This window comes from Carcharhinus amblyrhynchos, chromosome 14, assembly GCF_965287045.1.
Source record: "Carcharhinus amblyrhynchos chromosome 14, sCarAmb.v2.hapA, whole genome shotgun sequence".
Lineage (NCBI taxonomy): Eukaryota > Metazoa > Chordata > Chondrichthyes > Carcharhiniformes > Carcharhinidae > Carcharhinus > Carcharhinus amblyrhynchos.
In genome coordinates, this window is record NC_137337.1 from 33,983,248 (window position 1) to 34,007,218 (window position 23,971).

A 23,971-nucleotide genomic window follows, 5' to 3' on the forward strand; every position below is an offset into this window, starting at 1 on the left:
TAACTGCAATGTTTAAAAACTTTGTTTTTGGTTCTAAAGTCCAAATTGCTAACATAAATTGTGACCAACAGTGGTCCCAGCACTGAACTTTGCAGGGCACCACTATCCTCCTTTATATAAAAGTAATCATGCACTGGGAATGTCACTAACAAGGCCAGCAATTGTTGCCATCATTGAGGTGTTGATGAGCCATCCTCCTGAATCACTGCAGTCCATCTGATGCAGGTACATTCAAAGTAAGGAAGGGAGCTGTAAGTTTTTGACTTAGTGACATGACGAAATGGTGATATAATTCCAATCAGGATGGTTTCTAGCTTGAAGGGGAACTTGGAGGTACCAGTGTTCCCATGAATATGCTCTCCTTATCCTTCTACGTGGAAATGGTCATGGAGTTGAAAGATGCTGTCAAAGGTGATTTGGCGAGTTGCTGCAATGGAGTTTGTTAATGTCACACACTAATGCTGCTGGTGAAAGGATGAATGTTTAAGGTGGTCAGCAAGTTGCTGATCAAGTGGGCTGCTTTGTCTTGCTCATTGAGCTTCGAGTGTTATTGGAGCCGCACTCATCCAGGCAAGTGGGCAGTATTCCACCACACTCCTGATTTGTGGCTTCCAGTTTGTGAACAGGCCTTTTGGAGTAAGGTGGTAAGTTATTCATTCACTAGCCCATAATATCCTGGCGTAATAACTGGAAGAGGTATCCCAAAGGTGCAGTGGGGAACCCCCACACCCTCCAAAGTCCTCCAGGTAAGGATTACCCAGCCGTTCTGTTGGGCAATTGCCATCCAACCAGAACCATTTAAAAGTATGATTTAAATCACAAACTTTAGATGGTTCAACTGTCTTACAATAAGAGCTGTCCAGGAAAAGTTAGAAGAATTAAAACCACTTTTAACTCCTGGGTAACTTTCGAACCGACTCCTCTGTCCCTCGTCCACTTACCTAGGTATCTACACTGCAGCAATGTCTTGAAGATGAGGTGTTTAGCCCTCCAACAACCATCTTCATGCTAGGCATGATGATTCCAACCAATTGAGAGACCCCCCCCCAGTCTGCTCCAATTCCCATTGACTTTAATTTTGCTTCAGCATGTTGGCGCCACATCTGGTCAAATGCTGCCTCCTTGCCAAAGACAGCCACTCATCTCCACTCTCGATTCAGCCCTTTTGTCCATATTTGACCAAGACTGTAATGAGGTCTGGAGGCAAATGTCCCTGGCGAAACCCAAACTGAACATCTGTGAACAGGTTATCGCTGCGTAAGTGCCACTTGATAGCAACACCATCCAACACTTTGCTGATGATTGAGAGTAGCCTGATGGGATGGTAATTGGTTGGATTGTTGGTTAGATGCCAGTGTTGTTGCTGTACTGGAACAGCTTGGCTGGAGGCACAGTTAGTTGTGCAGCACAAGTCTTTATTACTGCTGCCAATATTTTGTCAGGGTCCAAAGACTTTGCAGCCTTCAGCCATTTCTTGATACCACGTGGAGTGAATTGAATTGGATAAAGACTGGCAACTGTGAAACTGGGGACCTCAGGAGGAGGCGAGATAAATAATCCACTTGGCACTTTTGGCTAAAGATAGTTGCAAATGCTTCAGCCTCGACTTTTACACTTAGCTCCCCCATCATTGGGGATGGGGCGGTTTCATTTGGTTGGTTTAATTGTCCATTGCTGGTCTTTAATGGTTGTGGCAGGCCTACAGAGCTTTGATCTGCTCCATTGATTGTGAGACTGCCTAGCTCTATCACATACTGCTTCCTGTTTAGAATGGATGTAGCTTTGTGTTGTAGCTTCACGGATTTGGCATTGCATTTTTATACATTTCTGTTGCCTCTCTTTACATGCCCTCCTGCACTCCTTATTGAACCAGGGCTGAGCCCCCGACTTGGTGGCAATGATAGACTGGGGGATATGCTAGGCCATGAGGTTACAGTTTATGGTTGGATGCAATTCTGCTGCTGTGATGGCTCACAGAACCTCATGGATGCTTGGTCTTTACCTGCGAGATCTGTTTGAAATCTATCTACACAATGGAGAGCAACCTCAATGTGAAGGGAAGACTTTGTCACCACAAAGATTGTGCAATGGCCAACCATACTATTACTGCCATAGCCAGATGCATCTGACAGGTAGACAGATGAGGGCAAGATCATGAAGGTGGTTCCCTCAACCTTGCTGCAGGCCCAGTCCAGTGAATATGTCCTTCAGGACTGAGCTTGCTACACAACAGTAGCAGTGCTACCAAGCCACTTTTGATAGTGGGCTTTGATAACGACCAAGATTTTACATAAAAACATAAAAAAAAGTAGGTGATTTGGCCCTTCAAGCTTGCTCCACCATCCATGCTCCTGCTCTCTATCCATACCCCTTGACACCTTTAGAAATCTATTTCCTTCTTAAATATATCTAGTGATTTGGTCTCCACAGCCTCCTGTTGTAGAGAATTCCATAGGTCTTTGCTCATTTCTCCTCATCTCAGTCCTAACTGGCCTACCTCATCTCCTGTGACCGTAACCTCCTTGTCCTGAATCTCCCAGCCAGGGGAAACATCATCCCTTGATTGAATGCAGGTCCAGTTGATCCAATCTCTCCTCATATGACGATCCTTCCATCCCAGGGATCTTGGTGTTGTTCTGAAATCTTGTCCCTATCTGCTTTATGCTCAGTGTATTTCCTGTTTTGCTTCCCTCTTGCTCTGTCACCCTCAATTTTACTAATCATTACCAGACATCCTAGTTTCTCTCTACCAAATGCATCCCCAAGGAACTGTAGTTTTCTTCTGGTGATGAATGGTATCCCGAAGATTATTTACATCTTTTGCAACAAAAACATTGCAGCATTCTGAAAAATAAATGTAATGTTTTGTGTGACTTTAAGGGTGTGGCCCAGTTAGTTGTCCACTATTACGTTTACTTGACATACACAAGTAACTAATTTTAAAACAGAAAGGAATAGTCAATGTATAACGTCCAATGAAAAAAGATTCCAGACATTTCATCTGCTTTATTTGTTCATTTTTGAAGGAAAATGGTACATTATACATGTAAAAATACTACAATACAGTGGACAAAATTGCGGTAACTGCTTTTCTTTATCGGTTTGGTTGTTACCTTGGACCTCCCTAATGCCAAGAGAAAAACAGGAAATACTGAGTGTTTTTATAGAACATTCATTCCATAAATACTATATTGACAGCTAGCTCAATCTTCCATGTAGCTATGTCCATGGGGCTAGAACAGGAAGTAAGCAACCTTGAGGGAATGTGACCAATGACTGAACAGAATCTTTACAGTGCGGACGCATGAAGATGGACACTTCTCTGTTCCGTTCAGGACAATAACATACAGAAACAAACAATAAAAAAAATTCCTCATGTTCACTGACATACGTTAACTTACTAAATGTGACATTGGCAGAATTGATTTAATTGAAAACTCTGATAAATAACACTCGCAGTGTACCACATCCAAAGATGCCCAGCAAGTGACGAAGGAATGGCAGGGATAAAAACAAAACGATAAAGCATTTTTGTATAAAAAAAAATCAAGTTGCATCCTTCTGCAGCAGATTTCAAGAGATGGGTCTTGTTCTAGATCCCAATTTGTTTCCCTCACAAACTACAGTAAAGTTCCTGCCACTGCAGATGTTATGCCTCACTGAGGCCATTTGATGTTTACACATAATAAAGAGGTAAACAAATTGCAGGAGAAGTTCTGGCTCGACTCCAGACCACTTTATAATACATTGGACCAGTATACTTAATGAGTTGTCCGTGTCTTAAGAGGTTGACTTATTGCACTAGCTATTAGATTAGTCAGATCTCAAGTTCATCTTGCCAGCAGACCAGGCAGGGATAGATCATTACCTAACGTATATAGGCGAGAAAATATCTTGCCAGGAATCAATTACAAATGAGCGTTTTACTGAAACAGAATTTCAAATCTACTTTTAAAGTTGGGTAATTTCAATGCAGACCATAAATATATAGTGATAATAAAGGAGAGTTCAGTTCAAAGTATCAGCTTCCACTCTCCTGTCAATCAAAATGATGCCAGTATATTCCAAATGCATGCTCTTGTGATTGGTCATTTTAAAGTAGGTCACTGCATAGGAACCAGTATTTAAAAGTAGCTCATTTTCCATCATCATGTCACAAATGATGGAGAGATTTTGTTGAAAAAGGAACCTTTTCCTTCCCAATTACTTACAAATCAACCAGATAATGCTGATAATCTCTCGGATACGTTTCTGGTTAAAAATCCTTACAATCCGATCAGATTTCCTTTGCTCAATTTTTTTTTTAAGGCAGTCAAGTTCAGTCCCTTCCACTGGCTGAGTAAGAGAACTGGGGGAAATGTGGTCTTCTCTCATTGTCTATGGATTCCATACTGCCATCTGTGCAACACAAGAACCTCATCAGTATTGAAGACAGGTTTACATTCTTAAAAGTGTGTCTGAAATTATATAGTCAGAGCAATCTTGGAGATTAGAAATAATCACATTGCATCTATTCCCATATTAGAATCAGTCAGTATATCTAAAGCTTATTTATTAGTGTCACAAGTAGGTTTACATTAACATTGCAATGAGGTTACCGTGAAAATCCCCTAGTCGCCACACTCCGGCACCTGTTCGGGCACACTGAGGGATAATTTAGCACCTAACCTCCACATCTCTTGGACTATGGGAGGAACCCAGAGCACACGGAGGAAACCTGTGCGCAAAAACCTGGGGAGAAAGTGCAAACTCCGCACAGACAGTGCCCCAGGTTAACCACTGTGCCACCATGCCACCCTCAATAAACAACGTTTCAAAAGCACTTCTGTCCTTTCATCTTCTCTAATTCAGATATGTAAAAGTGTAATGCAAAATACCTCGATCAGGTGGAGTGATTGTTATTATTTGTGCTGTAAATTCTTCATCAAAATATCTTGTGTCCATCTCAGATGTTACCTGAGGCTTAAATGGTGGAGTAAGCTGTTGAATATACAAAATGGCATTATTTTGCTGCGCTTACATCATTAAAAGAAAACAAGCTAATACACAAATTGCAGTGAATACAGGAATAAAAGTGATAATTTTGTCATATAGCAATGTCACTGAATGTAGGGTTTTTTAAAAATTCATTTTACAGAATCGAGTGTCACTGGCTGGACTGGCATTTATTGCCCATCCGTAACCGCCCTCCATTCCAAAAGGCATTTCAAAATCAACCACATTGCTTTTGGTCTGGGTAAGGATGGCAGACTTCCTTCCCTAAAAGGACATTAGTGAACCAGATGGCTTTTTACAACAATCAACAGCATTCATCATTAGACTTTAATTCCAGATTTTTATTGAACTCAAATTTCCCCATCTGCCATAGAGGGATTTGAACCCAGGTCCCTGGATCTTGTCCTGGGTCTCTGGATTACGAGTCCAGTGACAATATGCCAGCATCTCCCCATAATTGACTTCCTGCCTTTAATGCTTTCCAAAGTAAGGGGTTTTGGTGCTGAGGAATGGAACATCTTAAATTTCAAGACACTAATAACAGCTTCTTGCTTATGCTTTGCATATCTGTATGTACAGTGAAATACCTTTCACTATACATCAACGTACATCAGCCCTAAGCTAAGAAAAGTACTCTGCTACAACAACATGCTTTAGAGTGGTTGCTGTTTTGGGTTTTACGGCACATTTACAGAGTACCTGTTCACCAGTCCAGTCTCCCTAATCAAACATTTCCTGAATCACACAAAACAAAAACACAGTACAAAAGAAGTGAGAAAGCAACAGGAAGAAACATAAAGATAGGAGGGCAGGGAAACAATAGAATTAGAGAGAATACTGTTGTCGGGCATTGATAGGATAAAGATCTACGTCTGTGATTTCGGGATACAAACTAAGCTCTGATTTTGAAGGTGCTGTTGGGGGATTTGTCCATTGCAAAGTAAAGGGCCCCCCACTCCCGAAAATGGATCTTATTCAGTAAATCATGCAGCTTTTCCTATAGTACAAACTGAACTACTGAATCAATTCAAACATGTTTTCATCACCTTCTTCTGATAGACATCTTGCCACTCGATTCCAGCAAAGAACTTGTCTTGCATTATTTCCTTTGCATCATCATAGCCACCACCCAACCTGGTGAGGAATATATCAACAGCTTGCATTCACATAGCACTTTTATCACAGAACAATATCTCACAAAGCCTCACGGGATTTAAAGTATTCTGAGCCAAACAATTCCTCAGCAAGAATTTGCATGCCACATGCATGGAGTTAGAGCTGGCTTAGACAAAAACATTATTTAGCCAGATGCAAGTTAAACTCATTCAGTTGATAATTAAATCTACCAGGTTAAAGTATCATGGATTCAACACTGACATCTTCCAACATATCAGTGAAAGCATAATTACATTGAGACGCACAGACCACATCACTTCCTGAAATAGAATTACTTCTATTGAAACACAGCGACTGTAAGCAAACATATTAGCAATATTACCCAACACCAGCATTGAGATAATTGACTAGTTAAGCCTCTTTGCATCAATTAACTGAAGGAGGAAAGGACAGTGGGAACAATCGCTATTCATCTTTGAAATGTGCCATTGAAAATCCATCTGAACAGATTTTTTTTTGAAGTTTATTTATTAGTGTCAAGTAGGCTTACATTAACGTTGCAATGAAGTTAGTGAAAATCCCCTATTAGACTTCAGCTTAATAATTCAAGTCTCACGTATAGCACTCTTCAGTTTCTTTTAGGTGATCCCAGTTTCTTTTAGGATAGCACTCTTCAGTACTACATCGGAATTAAGTGTTCAAGTCTGATCTGACAATCTCTGACCCAGAAGGGAAGTGCTGCCAACCAAACCAAGTGGACACAGGTATTAACTAATCTTCTAAAGTGGTTTTAGCTATGCAGGTTACATGCTAAAATAGCAAAGAGAATATTCGTATTGGTAGAGGAAGGTGGTACAAATATACATCAGTGGTGAAATTTTGAAACCACACGCTAGACAAATGTCTTGACTGAAATTGAAAATTTAACTTTGGTAGCATTGGGTTTCCGCCCCTGAGTGTGTAAGCATTGTTCAGGCTTGCAAGCATTGCTTCTAATTATATGCCTGCTCCAACCCAGAGAAAGCTGACACACACCTTTGTTTCGGATCTTTCTTCAACAACCCAGAAAGGAGAGATCTGGCTTCGGGTGACAAAGTGCGTGGAAATCGGATCTCCTCCATAAGAATGAGTTCAAACAATTTTTCATGGTCCTGATTGTAGAAGGGAAGACGGCCACACATCATTTCATACATCACAACTCCAAGACCCCACCAGTCCACTGCTCGCCCATAATCATTATCCTCCAAAACCTGAAACAGAAGAAAGCAGAGCTGTGGTATAAATTACAGAGATAAATATGATTAGTTGTAAGATTACCTGAAAGGCCGAACATTGATATAAGTGTGCAATCCTATATTATTTTTAACCCTTATAAGGATTACTCACTTTCAGGCACAACCATATGGACAAGGAGGAAAAATAATCCAATGAACAATTAGGTACTTCACTAACTACAAGCGCACCTGTTGTTGGCAACTAGATAAACAAGCTACAAATCTACAAATCACTGGGTAAACTTCATACTATGGTGTATAAGCAAACATATCATGCCTTCATTCATGTCCATAAAACACAAACATAGAAATAGAAGACTAGGACATCTGGCCCTTCGAGCCAGCGCCGCCATTCATTTTGATCATGGCTGATCATCAAATTCAATATCCTAATGTCTTCACTACCCCCACTTCCCCACCCCCTGTCATATTCCTTGAGCCCTTTAGCCCTAAGAGTTACTTGATCAAAAATTATGACCCTTTTTGTTACCCCAAAAATGCGCATTTAACATACACAAATTAGGTTGTTGACACCACTCATGTTACAAATCTCCATAAAGGCTTCACAAGAGCTCAAAGAGCCTAGGCAGAAAGTGGAAAGAAAATAGCAAGTGGGGGGGTCAAAGCGTTAGGGTTAGTTGAGACTAACCTAAAGAACTTTGCAGGAGCAGACTGAGTGTAGGGACACTTTGTCCAAAGGATCTGCCGCTAGATGAGGAACATTAGGCCAAAATCAGAGTGCGTGAGAGCTGAGAAACATGGCTGTAGAATATGTAGGCCCTCTAGTATTGAAAGAATACCAAAAACAATCGAAAAAGTCACAGTTCGAATGTTAAATTGGCAAGGAATCATAGTTTTGAAGAGTGATTTAAGAAATTAAGATCTTTGTCACCAAACCTGAAAAGATTAAGTATGACCATTACAGAACTTGTATCAATCTAATACTTGGTGCAGCTGCAATATTAAAGAATCAAAATCAGAACTGCCAATTACTCATTCAGTTGAGAGTGGTGTTGCATTATTCCTGAAGCATCTTGATAGGGGTGTTCATGGTCTTTTATGTAGAAAGATGTTCCAAGATGCTTCACAGAGAACAAAGAAAATTACAGTACAGGCCCTTCATCCATCCAAGCCTGCACCAACCATGCTGCTCGTCTTAAATAAAACCCCCTGCCCTTCCGAGGACCATAACTTTCTTCTCCCATCCTATTAATGTATTTGTCAAGACACCCATTAAAAGTCACAATCGTATCTGCTTCCGCCAACTCCCTCAGTCAGTTAGTTCCTGGCACCCATTACCCTCTGTAAAAAAAAAACTTGCCCCTTAAACCTATGCCCCCTAGTAATTGACTTTTCCACCATGGCAAAAGGCTTCACATTTTTGTTTTGGATTGGAGCCATGAAGAAAACACCAACAAAAGGAGGAATTATAAGGGTGAACAAAACCTTGGTCAAAGAGGTAAATTTGAAGAAGTCTTGATGGAGAAGCGACAGGTGCAAAACTTTCAGGAGGGAATTCCTGTCGGTAGCAAAAAGCAGTCAACTACATTAATGTAGTTGCTAAGGCAAAGGGTAGGAGACTGGTGTGAGATAAAAGATTGGCATTAGAGGAAAGGAGAATTTTAAATCCAAGACATTAGGGAATCAGGTATCAACTCAGGTCAGACAGGAGATGGTGATGGGCAAGCAGACTTTGGCAGCACAGATTTTGGTCATGAAGGGTAAAGGATGGAAGTGGAATGTTGGAGTGAATAGACCTGAAGGTAATGAAGGTCATTACAAAAAGTGAAGAAAACTTAAATTATGATTTTAAAATAAGAATGTTCAGTAATTTTTACCTACAAATACATAAGTGGAATGTCTGAAACAATGTACTCAAAGGTCTGCACCATGAATATTGCTGTGGTAATTACAGATACAGTGCACTCCAAAAACAAATCCTTCCTCACTATCAATGTGCAAGGTGTTAAAACGATAACGGTCTGGATTCTGGCATAGGAATGAGCGCCAAATTGTCAGCATTTGCTGCCATTATTCCTGACAGTAACTTTGGAGTATGCAGTTAAACAAGTAAATACAGAGGTGTTTAGTCAGTGATTCTATACTTCCCATTGGGGTCACTGTAGGGGAGCATCTTTTCCCCCAAGTCTACAATCAACTGAGAGTCAATGAACTAACAAAATCTTCCCCTTTTACACAATTAATCACAGTTAAAACCCTTGAACAAGTTACACCTGGTTGATTGAATGCTGTAGTAAATTCCTAATTATTGTTGAACAGTTTCACTGGCCCTGAAAACCTAATTTTATAATCGTGAAATATCAAATGTTATTTTTGAATTGTAGTGGAGAAATTTGACATTCTAATTGTTTATGGCACGTTAGGTTCTATCTTAATCCTAGGTGCATGGACCAATCATTCATTTTGATTGCTACACAAAACAGTGCATTTTACTTCCTGGTTTGCAGTCTGTGGAAATACTTCAGTGCGATTGGCTACTTACCCCACTTGCTGACATCGCTGTTGCTGGACACCTGGAGATCCCCCTTGACTTATGCCAGGTTCAAATTGACATCAAGAAGAGGGAAATCTGCACCAAAGAGGTCGCCATTTCTCTGAGTAGGTTTTTTTTAGTCAGTTTCGAGTATCTTCACTTCATTGCTGGTCACAAGATCTAGGACAATTTTTTCTAAATTTATTCTTGGGATGCTAGCATCGCTGGCTACACCAGCATTTTTGCCCATTCCTGTCATTGAGAAGGTGGTGGTGAGCTGCCTTCTTGAACCATTGCCATCCATGTGGCTCAGGTACACCACAGTACTGAATCTATTTCATAAAACATAAGACTTAACCAGTTTAAAATAAAGATCACTTCAAATTAATGGCATAACCTGATTAAGATGCATAACCTCACTGATTTAACAACTCATGTTCAGAATGCTTTGTTTGTTGAGTCCACTACGAATTCCAAATACAATTTAAAAAAATGTTTTTTGGAGTTCAGAATCAGACGTCTTCTGAAATTACCTCAACACATTTGCAGAGTGATTTCACCTATCTCCTTATCTGCATTGCAAGCTGGTGTAACTGCTCATTTTTAATTCTTAAAAACGTTTGTGGAGAAATGTAGAACTCATCTCCTGTCAAGAATCTGAGCAGGTATTATGTTACTTACACACAGGTCTATTTACAGCAGCTCCTGCCTGTATGATTCAAAGCAAGTGACAGCTGGTTGTACAGCTGCCCCATATATGTACAGGAGGAACACAGCTGCTTGCCAGCCAGAATTCCAGGAGCCACACTCATCAACTCTTAAAAGAGTAATCAGATTGTATTTTACTGTTCTGAAGGGACAGCCTGGGCCCCAAAATTCCTGATTATTTTGTCAGCAAGACTGAAAATTTAGAAAAGTCACAACTTTCAAATAAGATGCATTTAATTCACCACAAGTTAAGTAGGAATAACCTGATCCCTCCCCCCTCTTCAGGTGCTTGTAATAAAATGCACTGCAAGTCAGTATTGCAAGGTCCACAGCTGTCATTTCACATCCCCACACTAGAGTTCCCGATCTGTGTCACACTAACTGCCCTTTTACAGGCAGGAACAGCCAGCAAGTCGTACTGCAGTGGTCCAACAAGTGTATTAGTCAGAATAAGTTGTGCCCACAACACTGCTACTGGCTACTCCACAAGAGTGTGAAGCAAGTACAGAAATTTAGTGTCTAAACAGCAATACATTTTTGCTAAGAACAAGTGTAGTATTTGGTCTTACACTTGATATAAGTCAATGAGGTTACACTGAGGCTTCTTTTGAAGTAATTTTTTTAAAAACGCCATCCAGGCCTTTTGGCTAAGATGAAGTTCAGATCAAGCACTGCAGGGAGTGTAACGCCTGCTTCTTTCGGCTTGGGTCTTCCTGATTGAGCCCAAGACAAGAAAAATGGGGTCCGTCTTGTCAGCTTGGACCTGTAATGTCTCTTGTAGAGACTTTGATTGGACCAATTTGGCTTTTAATTGGATATGACAAAAAAATCTAAGCAGCATTAAAATATTTCCTATCCACACAACAGCAAACGTGCTGAAAAGAGTGGGGGGGGGGAGGAGAATGCTTAAGTCTGGTTTCTGCAATGATAGTCATTTGTAGAAACTGCCTCAAATTATTAATGGTTGGGCCGAAGGACCCGTTTCCATGCTGTAAATTCCTATGACTCTAATACAGTAAACGTCTCAAACTGCAGTTTTTAAAATAGACAAGAGCTTTGTTTTCAATTGTAAGCAGCAGCATGGTCCTTGTGGGGAAAGTGGCGAGGGGGTTGGGGAGGGGAGGAGGTCGGTCAGAACTGCAGATAGGCAGTCCACTGATCTACTGCAGGGCTTCCCTAGGGTGCTGTGAGTAACATGCACCTACAATCACTCCATGATTTAGTTTGATAAGTTTTCTTTGGTTTAATTCCAACTGAACTGCGTTTTCCCATTTCTTTGTGCCTCCTGGGTGGCACAGTGGTTAGCACTGCTGCCTCACAGCACCAGAGACCCAGGTTCGATTCCCGGTTTGGGTCACTGTCTGTGTGGAGTTTGCACATTCTCTCCATGTCGGAGTGGGTTTCCTCTGGGTGTTTCGGTTTCCTCCCACAGTCCAAAAGACGTGCTGGTTAGGTGCATTGGCCGTGCTAAATTCTCCCTCAGTGTACCCAGACAGGTGCCAGAGTGACTCGGGAATTTTCACAGTAACTTCATTACAGTGTTAATGTAAGGCTACTTGTGACACCAATAAAATAAATAGATAAGAATAAATAAAATAAAATAATGGAACATGGCAGATTTATTCTGATGAAAGGTCACAGATCTAAAACTTTAACCCTGTTTCTTTCTTCACAGATACTGTCTGACCTAGTGGGAACTCCTAGCATTTTCTGTCTTTATTTCAGATTTCCAGCATCTGCAGCATTTTACTTTAGTACAAAAAATTTCCATTTATCTTCATTACAGCTTCTCTGTTGATGACATTGGGCGCAGTCTTGAGCCCTCTTTCTCCGAGTGCGAGATTGTGGACGGGCCTCGACATCTGTCAACATCCGGAAACAGGAAATCTTGCTGCTGAGACCCAAGATCTATGATTTTCTCTGTCCCTCGCCGGTGAGGTAATCAGGTGATTTCAATAAATTTAACTATGATTATACGCTCCCCTCACTAAACTTTTACATCAGCAAGTTTCTTGTCAGGTTTGGCCAGAAGTAAACATTGAGAGGGTCCCTCTGGAGGGTGCAAAGGTGAGCATAGATCCCGGAGTAGAGGGAGATGGCCAAGCAATGTCCACGGCACTGCCATTCTGTGCCAGGGAGCAGTACCAGGGTGGGCCCAAGGGGGAGCTCATCTACTTGTGGTGGTGGGACGGAGGTGGGGGGAGGTGGGAGTGGGCACTGAGGGAGGGGGAATGTGAATGCCAGTATTATTGGGGGAGGGGATATGGTGATTGGATGACTGTTAGGGATGGGGAGAGAATGTCAGTGATAATGATGTGGAGGGAGTCATGTCTCTGATGATTTTGGGAGGCGGTGGATGATGGGGATGGGGATGGGGATGGGGATGGGGATGGGGATAGGGATACCAGTGATGATCGTTGGGGAGGTTGGTGGTGGTGGGGGGGGAGCTGGAGAGAGAACAGTAACTTTGGGTGGGATTTTCCAGCTGCGCATGCCACAAGACCAGCAATCCCACCCAAGGTCAACAGACTTTTATATGGTCCACCAAATTTTCCGACCTGCCCACACAACACACATTCCCACAGCGGGCGGGACTGGAAAATCTTGCTGTGTTCTGATCAGGGCACCCCTTCAAGATGACGCCCTAATCTCAGTGTAACCTGTTCCCGACTCTAAGAATCCCACCTCACCAGACTGATGGCGTGAACCACAGCCAAGCTTCTATTCCCAGACAATGAGGCTCAAAATCTGGAGAAAAAACTGCTCAGTGGAGCTGGAGAACTTTGCACCAATTTTCCCACCAGAACTAACACTGCCAAATTCTGGTAAGATCACCTCATTGTGTCAGCTTTCAGAATCAATTTGAGAGGTAACAGAGGCACATTCTTCTCTGCAAACTTCACTTTTAAGTAATTAGCAGTCAGGATTAGGACAAAAAAAAACACATTCAGGGTTGAAATGAAGACACTTGATGTCAGCTGTGCCATCAGATGTACTTATTGCAGAGTGAGTTGACCCAAGCTGTTTATCACACACCAATGGCCAGAGTTTTTCATTATTATTTCAAGGGATTCGAGCGTCCTAGGCCAACATTTGTTCCTTACCTCTAATCGCCCATGAGGTAGTCAGTGGTGGTCAACAGCATTTATGAACCACTGCAATGCATCTGTTGCTATAGGGTTTTGACCCCAGTGTTGGTCAAGGAACATCAGTATAGTTCCAGGTCAGGATGTTGTGTGGCATGGAGGGGAACTTGCAGGTGCTGATGTTCCTGCTCAGTTGCTGCCCTTGCTCTTCTAGGTGGTGGAGGTCATGTGTTTGGAAAGTGCTGCCTAAGCAGCCTTGGTACATTGCTGCAGTGCATCCTTTAAATATTACACGGTGCTGCCAGTGTGTGCCGGTTGTGGATGGGATGCCAAGTAAGCAAGTTACTTTGCCCTGAATGGTGTACAAATTCTTGAGTGTCGCTGGAGCTACATTCATCCAGGCCAGTGGAGAGCATCCCATCACACTCTTGACTTCAGAATCCTACAGTGTAGAAGAGGCCCTTCGGCCCATTGAGTCTGCACTGACACATGAAAGGCCTAGACCTGTCCACCTAATCACATTTGCCAGCACTTGGCCCATAGCATTTTGTAAATGGTGGACAGGCCTTGGGGAGCAAGTGGTGAGTTATTCACTGCAGAATTCTCAGCATCTGAGAACACAGAGGACACAGCCTCAAAATAAGGGGGTGGGGGGGGGGTCAGTTTAGAACAGAGTAGAGGAGGAACCTCTTCTCTCAGAGGGTAGTGAATCCCTGAAATTCTCTGCCCATTGAAATGGCGGAGGCTACCTCGTTGAATATGTTTAAGTCACAGGTAGATAGATTTCTGATCAATAAGGGAATTAAGGGTTATGGGGAGCAGGCGAGTAAGTGGAACTGAACCACTATCAGATCAGCCATGATCTTATTGAATGGCGGGGCAGGCTCGAGGGGCTAGGTGGCCTACTCCTGCTCCTATTTCTTATGTTCTTATCTAACCTGCTCTTTTAGCCACAATATTTATAAGGCTGGTCCGGTTCAGTTTCTGGTCAATGCTAACCCCCAGGATGTTGACAGTAGGGGATTTAACAATGGTAATGTAATTGAACGTCAAGAGGTGATAGTTAGATTCTCTCTTGCCGGAGATGATCATTACCTGGTACTTGTGTAGCACAAATGTTAACTGCCACTTATTAGTCCAAACCTGAATGCTTTTCAGATCTTTCTACATCTGACTGCTTCAGTATCTGAGGAGATGTAAATGGCACCGAACACTCTGTAAGTCATCAACAAACAAGCCCTCTGACCTTAGGATGGAGGGTAGGTCATTGATGAAGCAGCTGGAGATGGTTAGGCCTAGAGCGGTACCCTGAGGAACTCCTGCAATGTTGTCCTGAGGCTGAGAAGACTGACCTCCCACAACCACAGCCACCCTCCTTTTTGCCAGGTGTGACTCCAACAAGGGAGTTTTCCCTGTTTCCCACTAACTTCAATTCTGCTAAGGGTCCTTATTGCCAGTCAGACAAACGCTGCCTTGATGACAAGGGCAGGCGCTCTCAACTCATTTCTACTAATTGTCAATTATTATTGTTGTTCCTGTGTTATGGAATGACACCCCCTTTAACTTTATTATTACAGGTTGCGCTGAGCCCTGCTGTGTTGCTGCAATGTTCCATGCACTGGTTTTCTGAAACCTGCTCCAACAGCACATTCATTCATTGATTTTACAAAGCTGTTGGTTCTTTGAGTACCAAGCATTTAAATTCAGAAATGCAGCTAACAGAGGGCGAGCGAGAAACTGATCAGTTGTATTTCTGTATTTAAAAGTGCTGCAATAAGCGCACGGAGACAGTCATTCACTTGTCCCTCAGCCAGACAATTGTACGAAACAAGAATCCTCATAAAAAATAAGAAGGGTAGTCAGTCAAGTCGACATAATCAAATTTTACCGTCATGTGCTTCACCCTGCTAACTACAATATTGCAAGATCACAAGGTTTTTCCATCAACAGAACCAGCAGCTCTGCTTTGCAAGTCACCCCTTTCTCTGTGGTTTATTCCATCTAAGCACCTTTTGAAGCTATATATATACACATATGTACACCTCAAAAGACACAGACCGTTTCGTCTCTTCATTTTCCGGCAATAAAGGTCATTCTCTTATTTGACTGAGCAAAGCAACTCAGTCCTCACCTGACGCCCACGCATATGCGCTTCCAGCAGGGATTGCTGGACAGTGACAGTAGTGGCAATCTTCCTAATAGAAGCAACTGCAATCGATGCAGTAGCCCTCTGCTAGCTTGCAAGCCTGCAATGGGTCTGTATGGACAAACACATTGGGGAAGGGGGAGGTGAAGTAGTTTGTTGGGGGTGGGGGGTAGTTGGTGCTCTGGAAGGATTCCTGACTCTATAGGTTTTACACGTTTCATGGAGGTACCATCAATAAAAGTAACTCCAATTAATCACAGGCTGCTGTTAAATAACTCAGCTGCAAAAATAAAGGAAGTCAGATGGTATCCGCAGAATGTCCACACCACATCCCCATTTGTGAATATTACGCTGAAACAATGAAAAAAGCCAAAGTCTGTTAAAATGGGTAGCACTAGAATATCACAAGGACAATGCGTGACAGCTGCTTAACACAATTTACAAGAGAAACCAAGGCAGTTATAAACATTGAAGCCTTTGATAACCAGGAGCTCACATTTCCAAGATGCTACCATCCCCTGAACCAAATTCCATCATGCAGCTAAAAACAACTATACAACAACTGTGTAAACAGAGGCAACTATTTTACATTCCAGTGCCTAAGTTAAAAGATGACATTAAGGCAACGGGAGCATCTACTTTTTTTTCACTGAAGGAACATCATTCCTAGGTTAGCAACCCTTCAGTATGCAGTCTTGAATTGTAAATCATCACCTCAACACAATCTTCCAAATTTGTATGAAGAATCAAGCTGTACTTATTTAAATTTTCTCAGCTTCAAACATCCCCAGTTCTTTACTTATGTTGTTCCTCTGCCCATGTTCTGCTTTTATTAATGGCATCATTTACAATCTATAAAACAATAGTCCACATATAAAACACCATTTGGACTTTTAGAAGGATGAAAGAAATGTTCAGTTTCATTATCTGTACAATCACAATTCCTATTAATCATTTCCAATTTCTTTGGTTGATCTCAGAACATGGAGACAGAATATACCTGCAGCTGTGGTCTTGAGTCACACATTTCTAATGATGTAGTATTTAAAATCGTGCCTCATTATTGATAAAATTTACTGCCAATTTTTTCATTTTGCAGCTGCGCAGAATATTGCCAAACTGTTTATCTGGGTTGCAAAAAAAAGCTGATAATTTATTAATGACACTCTAAATTTATTAGCCAACATTTCTTACTCAAGTCCAGGAACAGATTCTCCATCTTAAGACACTAGTGTTTGAACTGCAACTGAAAGTGGTATTATTAAAGTTTACATTCTCATGTCACATGGATTTACGGCAATTGAGGACATGTTGGAAGGGTGATGGATCTCAACCATGCATATATACAATTAAATCTCCCATGATTATTAAGTAATATTTCAATACTTTTAGTTTGGACTATATATTGATTTGTTGTTTTAACGAGAGTGCACAAAAAGACAAAGTGCAGGAAGACATTTGTCCAAAATGAACCAAAGCATTTTTAAATGATTTGTATAAAATATTATTGTGCAGCAAGCTCCTAACAGACCTATTGTTTGAAACAACTGTTCAAACCTGAGAATTTTCAAAGCAAGCCGAGAGACTGATGACAAGATAGTGAATTAAGTGCAGTGAAATTTAGAAAAAAGATAATCACTTAAGGTTCCAGGGTTATTGAAGTGATACTTCTGTGTTACAGACATGCAAATGAAACAAACCAATGCTTCACAGTGTGGTATTTTCAAAAGGAACCAAGTGTCTAGCAACAAAATCTTGTGGTTACAAGAGGAGGAAGCATGCAAGATGAGGAAATATTTTTAAACTAACAAGGTAACAAGCTGCCATTCACAAAAACGGTTCATGATAAACCAGTACTTCTATCAAAGTAAATTCTGATTTTCCAGTTTGGAGCTGTAACTTAGTTGATTTACCAATTAAATTAATTTAACACATTAAATACAAAAGAAATCTTTAAACTGTCTTAGGTGCCTTTGCTCAAAATTTACCCCAAAGCTAGCTAATGTTGTGCTAAAGGAAAGGACTTGCAATTAGAGAGCATATTTCATAGCCAGTGGACATCCCAAAGCCAGCCAATGAGTTTGAAAGTTAGTAACTGTTGGAAAATGCACTTGCCAATTTAGCACATCAAAGTTCTGCCAACAGCCATGACATATATGACAGCTTTAAAAAGAATTGGTTCAGAGATAAGTACTAGACAAAACATTGGGAATATTCCTCTTCAAATATTGTCATAGAATCTTTCATCTCCTCCCAAGACAGCAGACAGGCCTCGGTCTAATGTCTCTTCTGAAGAATAGCGTTCCTGACACTGCAGCATTCTTTAAGTGCTGTACTGAAATGAGCCTGAATAGGAATCATTTCCATTAACTTTAGATCCCCAGGACAAAATGCCCATCCAGACAACAGTACAAATCAGCTCTGAACTGACGCCTGCACTCAAACTGAGGGTGGATCGTGCATCAGAATGCCGCGAGACTGAATTAAGGTACATTGTTGAGATTCAGCCAAAACACAGAGCAACAGGTTGTATCTTATCTCACCTGGCAACACTTGGTGTTAAAAATGGAAAATAAATGTGATGAGCATTGCTGTGGTGATTGTTCGACAAACTGGTTGCAAGAGACCCAGAATCATTTATCCAAGATTCTAGCATGCAAGGAGAGCACAATCACAGAGAGACCCCGGATACAGCACTCTCCCCTAATACACCACTCCGCAGGGGGAGCACAATCACCGAGAGACCCCGGATACAGCACTCTCCCCTAATACACCACTCTGCAGGGGGAGCATAATCACAGAGAGACTCCTGATACAGCACTGTCCCCTAATACACCACTCCGCAGGGGGAGCATAATCACAGAGACACCCCTGATACAGCACTCTCCCCTAATACACCACTCCACAGGGGGAGCGTAATCACAGAGACACCCCTGATACAGCACTCTACTAAATCCCAGATTGCCACTATATTTATACACTGTTTAACTGCCAATCTTGTCTACGTAAGTTTATTATTAAACCTCTCACTCGAAGCAGGGTTATCACCTCCTAGTTAGAGATTTTCCTATTCCTATTTTCCCAAAGATTGCACTTAATCTGCTCTGACTCAATGTCTGTCCTTCGATCAATAAACAACCAAGGCCTTACTGGAGAGACCTGCTGCGAGAGTCCTGATGATCTCAAATCCTTAGGGTGTTTGAGTTTCACTGGGTAGAAGCATTCAACTAACATGTGCTCTTATTCTAAAATTTAATGAATCTATTCATTTCCCCTAACAAGCATGTTTCAATCTCTAGCATTGATATCTCTTACCTCGGTAAAGCACACGTACTCATGTAGCAAAAAAAAACAAGAAATAAAAAAGAACAAACCTCTGGTGCAAGATATTCAGGAGTTCCACAGAATGTTCTCATTGTTGCTCCATCCTTGATACCTTCTTTGCAAAGCCCAAAGTCAGTTATCTTAATGTGGCCATCATTGTCCAGCATAAGGTTTTCCAACTAAATAAAATTAAGCAACAGCACATTCAGCATGAAGTGAAGTAGTGATCATTTTGTTTGCACTGGTAAGTACATTTCCATAAACCGAGGGAAATGTCCTGACACATCCTTCATCAATTTTATAATCTGAAATATCTTGAGTGATTCAGTTTCTCTTTGTAAAAAACCTTGATGTTTCTTTTCACAAAGAAAGTGATATTTATCACATCATTCCATTCCATCGTATTTTCAAATTAAACACTTCTCGCTGCCTCGGGAAAGCAGCCAGCATAATCAAGGACCCCCACACACCCCAGACATACTCTATTCCACATCCTTTCATTGGGAATAAGATAAAAGGGTCTGAGATCATGTACCAACCAATTCAAGAACAGCTTCTTCTCTGCTGCTATCAAACTTTTGAATGGACATATTAAATTGATCTTTCTCTACACCCCAGCTATGACTGTAACACTATATTCCGCACTCTCTTCTTTCTTTCTCCCCCATGCACTTTATGAACAGTACGTTTTGTCTGAATAGCGCGCAAGAAACAATACTTTTCACTGTACCCCAATACATGTGGCTCAAATCAGAGTCAAAGATGGCAATGCACCCATGACATTGAGCCTTCCCTACCTTAAGATCTCTGTACACTACGTTTTTCTCAGAATGGAGATAATCCAAAGCAGAGACAATCTCTGCTCCATAGAAACGGGCACGGTCTTCAGAAAAAACACGTTCTCTTGATAAGTGAAAGAATAACTGAAATAAAAGCAAGCACGGGGAGTTATTTAAAATATTCACCATGGCGTTCCCATTTCAATTACAAGTCATTTACTTGCAGCTTGCCCAGTGAGCAACTCAAATTCAATGCCCATCTGTGCCATGTTAGCTCATTTCAGCCAAATGTTTGAGATATTACAGCTTCAGCACCACTGGAAAAAAAACATCATCTAGGATTCCCACTTCTGAACATCTTCCTGTCACTCCAGGTGGAAGCTTTGTTAAATGAGGACTTTTAGGCAGTGGTGCCAGCCCAATGGGCCTCTCAGAACAGAGGGAATTAACCTGTACCCAGCAAGGACTTAAATATCCTAAATACAGTAGCTAAGGAAAGCTAATTGGAACAGAGATAAAAGTTTCAGATGCCATTGTTCAATTAACAAATTTCCTCCATACCTCGCCTCCATTTGCGTAATCCATAACAAAACACAAACGATCATTTGTCTGAAAAGAATATTTCAGTGCCTTTAAGAGAAAAGTAATTTAATTAGAAACTTCATTTATTAGGACGAAGCAATTAATTTAAAAATACCATCATGAAGTAAGTAGGTGAGGATGCGGTTTTTCTTAGCTCCACAATCTCAGCAAATCAGATTGCAATGAAAACACATTGCTGACTAGATAAGGTCCCTGTAGCAGCTAGGCATGGCTCACTGAATAAAATACACGTCAAGCAATCCCTTCATAGAATCCCTACAATGCAGAAGCAGCCCTTCGGCCCATCAAGTCTGCACTGACCCTCCAACAGAGCATCCCACCCAGACCTGATCTCTGTAACCCCACCTTATACTCCACTAATCCCCCTAACCAATATATCTTGGGATACTAAAGGGCAATTTAACATGCACAATCCACCTAGCCTACACATCTTTGGACTGTGGTAGGAAACCGGAGCACCTGGAGGAAGCCCACACAGACAATGGGGAGAATGTGCAAACTCCACACAGTGATCCGAGGCCCGAATTGAACCCGGGATCCTGGTGCTGTGAGACAGCAGTGCTAACCACTGTGCCACCGTGCTCTGGTTTTAGTTTTGTTAGAAACAAGAGACTGCCTAACCTTCAATACTAATTCTCAGTTGAATGGTTATGTAGCAAAAATATTAAAATAAAAGGGCAGCACGATGGCACTGCTGCCTCATTGTGCCAGAGACACAAGTTCAATTCCAGCCTCAGGTCACTGTCTGCGTGGAGTTTGCACATTCTCCTTATGTCTGCGTGGTTTCCTCCTACACTCCAAAGATGTGTGGGTTAGGTTGATTGACCATGCTTAATTGACCCTGGTGTCAGGAGGAATTAGCAGGGTGGGGCTAAGGGGATAGGACCTGGGTGGGATTGTTGTTGGTGCAGACTCGATGGGCCAAATGGCTTCCTTCTGCACTGCAGGGATTCTATGATCAAGGAGTTTTTTTTTTAAGTGAAAGGTCTTGGATGAAAATTCTATTTGCACATAGATCAGCCAGGAAGAAATCCTTGGTCTGTACAAGACACAATTTATAAAGTAGTTCACAAATGAGGGATCTCAAAATATCTGTGACTGCAAATATTGTGCAAGATACTAGATGCAGCTTGTAAACATGTATAATGATATATACGCAGGGACACAATCAATACAAGAAAATTCCCTGAAAAAATAATTTTAAAAAATGTTGGTGGCAATGCACTCAACATATGATTTATAATTAGAGTATCCATGATAATAAAAGGTGAATAGAATTTAATTACTTGAACTTTAGTTTAAATATAATCATTGCACTAATTTATTTTAAAATATACCCAGCATCATGATTGCAGCCAAGCACTGCAACTGTTAAAAACATTACAGCTCTGAGCTCTGACAAAGAGTCATCCAGACTCAAAATGTTGACTCTCTTCTCTCTCCACAGATGCTGTCAGACCTGATGAGTTTCTCCAGCATTTTCTGATTTTGTTTCAGATTCCAGCATCCGCACTACTTTGCCTTTATGTTAAAATGTATGTTACGTGGCCTCTCTCAAAATACAAAATCAAGCGAGGTAGGATTCAGAAAAGGTGGTCCAAGAATCAACTTAGGCCTTGTAATGATAATGATGATGATGTTCAATTCTGACAAAGAGTCATAGAGGTTTACACATGGAAACAGGCCTGTTGGCCCAACTTGTCCACGCCGCCCTTTTTCTTTTAGGCCTCTAAGCTAGTCCCAACTACCTGCGTTTGGCCCATATCCCTGCAACACGTGGTCACATTGTGCTATCGCGGCCAGATCAGATAAAAAGGTCAATTCCATTCTCTCAATCCAAAACTCTGAGATCCACCACTTCAAATCTTAGTGCACTTCAGGTCCTTTCTTCATGGTGGAATGAAATATCAGGAACTTGAAATTTCTTCCAGAACAAACGTGCAGCAATTCTGCATCACCATGTCAAGCAAGCTGCTTTCACCATCAGCAAGAATGGACAGTAAAAAAACACGAGATTGAATTCAGATACCAAAAAGTGCACTTCAAAAGTCGAAAAAAAAGATACACTTTTCAAAACCCCTTTTGAATGTTTTAAGGGTATCCTTAATATGAACAAGAGAGAGAAACTGTTTAAATTAGGAAGTGTAATTTTTCAAAACTTTTTATTAGTCACAAATTGGATGCATGCGTGAACTGAGACAAAAGAATGGGTAATTGATATTGACTGAGTGAGTACCTACAGTTAAGAATGGGTGCCTAGAATTTTGTAACACTCTGTTTTCCGTCACAGTGTGTGCTACTTCATCCTGCATAAAAGATAAAAGAGTTACAGATTTAGAAAACCAATATTGAAATAATCGCACTGAATTTCAATTCAAATAACAGATGTCGAATGAATAAATTGCTTCATATTGGTAAAATAAAGTTTTACTGAAAGCTTTTAGGTCATTCTGCAGCAGCAGACACAACAAACTTGTGAAGGGTTACCTTTGCTACTATTACTTCCTTCTTAAGAATCTTCATGGCATAATACCGTCCAGAGGCTTTCTCTTTCACTAAAATCACCTTTCCAAACGTTCCTTTTCCAAGTAGTTTTAAGTATTCGAAATTATGCATAGTCTGTAACACATCAAACAATAACCACAAACTGTCCAGCAGAAAACAAGCAGAGCCCCAGTGCACTCCTACTATGTCAGGGTATTAGTACAGTTGCTGTGGGAAGGTTTAGTTTACAATGTCCTCATGACCACAAAGTCTTAATTGGAATGTGCCAGTGGATTTTTCAGGGAGATGCACTGAGCTGATTGACAGCAGTTTCAGAATTTAACTGTGAATCACCCAACACCTTTTGGATTTTGCTGCATCCTAATGTGCTGACACGTATTTTAGTCACTACTAAAGTATACTCAACAATGTTGCTCTTGATTTAATAGTTAATGGGTCAGGTTCACAAGCAGGAACTCTGCTGTCCTTGGGTTACATTACTCTACCGAAAGAGCAACAGTGGTATAAAATCAGAAGGAGGCCATTCAGCCTATTGAGTCTGCACCGATGACAATCTCACCCAGCCCCTATCCCCGTTACTCCACATATTTACCCTGACACTAAGTGGCAATTTATCGTGACCAATCAACCTGACCCACATATCTTTGGACTGTGGGAGGGTTTTGTTCAAATCAAAGCAATATTAAACATTTGGAAATTCTGTTCAAAGTTAAACTGAACTGTGTGGAAGAAGATGTCAAGATGGTGGGAGTGATTTTCAACTTCAGTCGTGGTGGAAAACTGGCAGTGGCCGATCAGCCATCCATTATACCAGGGTTACCCAAACCTTTCTCACAGAGCCCTGCTGACCTCCCGAGAGTACTGACAGAACCCCTAAGAAATATACGTATTATGTTGGAGAGTTGAACAGAGCTGCCTTTCATGAGTGCTGCGGTAAGACA

At 41.3% G+C, this 23,971-nt stretch overlaps 1 protein-coding gene across 6 annotated transcripts in view; it reads right to left on the reverse strand.

Moving 5' to 3' along the window:
• Nucleotides 1–2,986: 2,986 nt before the first annotated feature.
• Nucleotides 2,987–23,971, reverse strand: part of akt1 (AKT serine/threonine kinase 1) — a 122,398-nt gene continuing 101,413 nt past the window's right edge. For all 6 annotated transcript variants that reach the window (XM_080202609.1, XM_080202612.1, XM_080202614.1 and 3 more), the window contains 9 exons: nt 23,013–23,144; nt 22,766–22,831; nt 20,484–20,552; nt 19,941–20,066; nt 19,194–19,322; nt 7,147–7,361; nt 6,042–6,129; nt 4,878–4,980; nt 2,987–4,398 (listed from right to left, as the gene is read on the reverse strand). In XM_080202609.1, the coding sequence (XP_080058735.1) occupies nt 4,319–4,398; nt 4,878–4,980; nt 6,042–6,129; nt 7,147–7,361; nt 19,194–19,322; nt 19,941–20,066; nt 20,484–20,552; nt 22,766–22,831; nt 23,013–23,144 (1,008 nt within the window). In that variant the 3' untranslated portion in view covers nt 2,987–4,318. The remainder of the gene's footprint in view (nt 4,399–4,877; nt 4,981–6,041; nt 6,130–7,146; nt 7,362–19,193; nt 19,323–19,940; nt 20,067–20,483; nt 20,553–22,765; nt 22,832–23,012; nt 23,145–23,971) is intronic.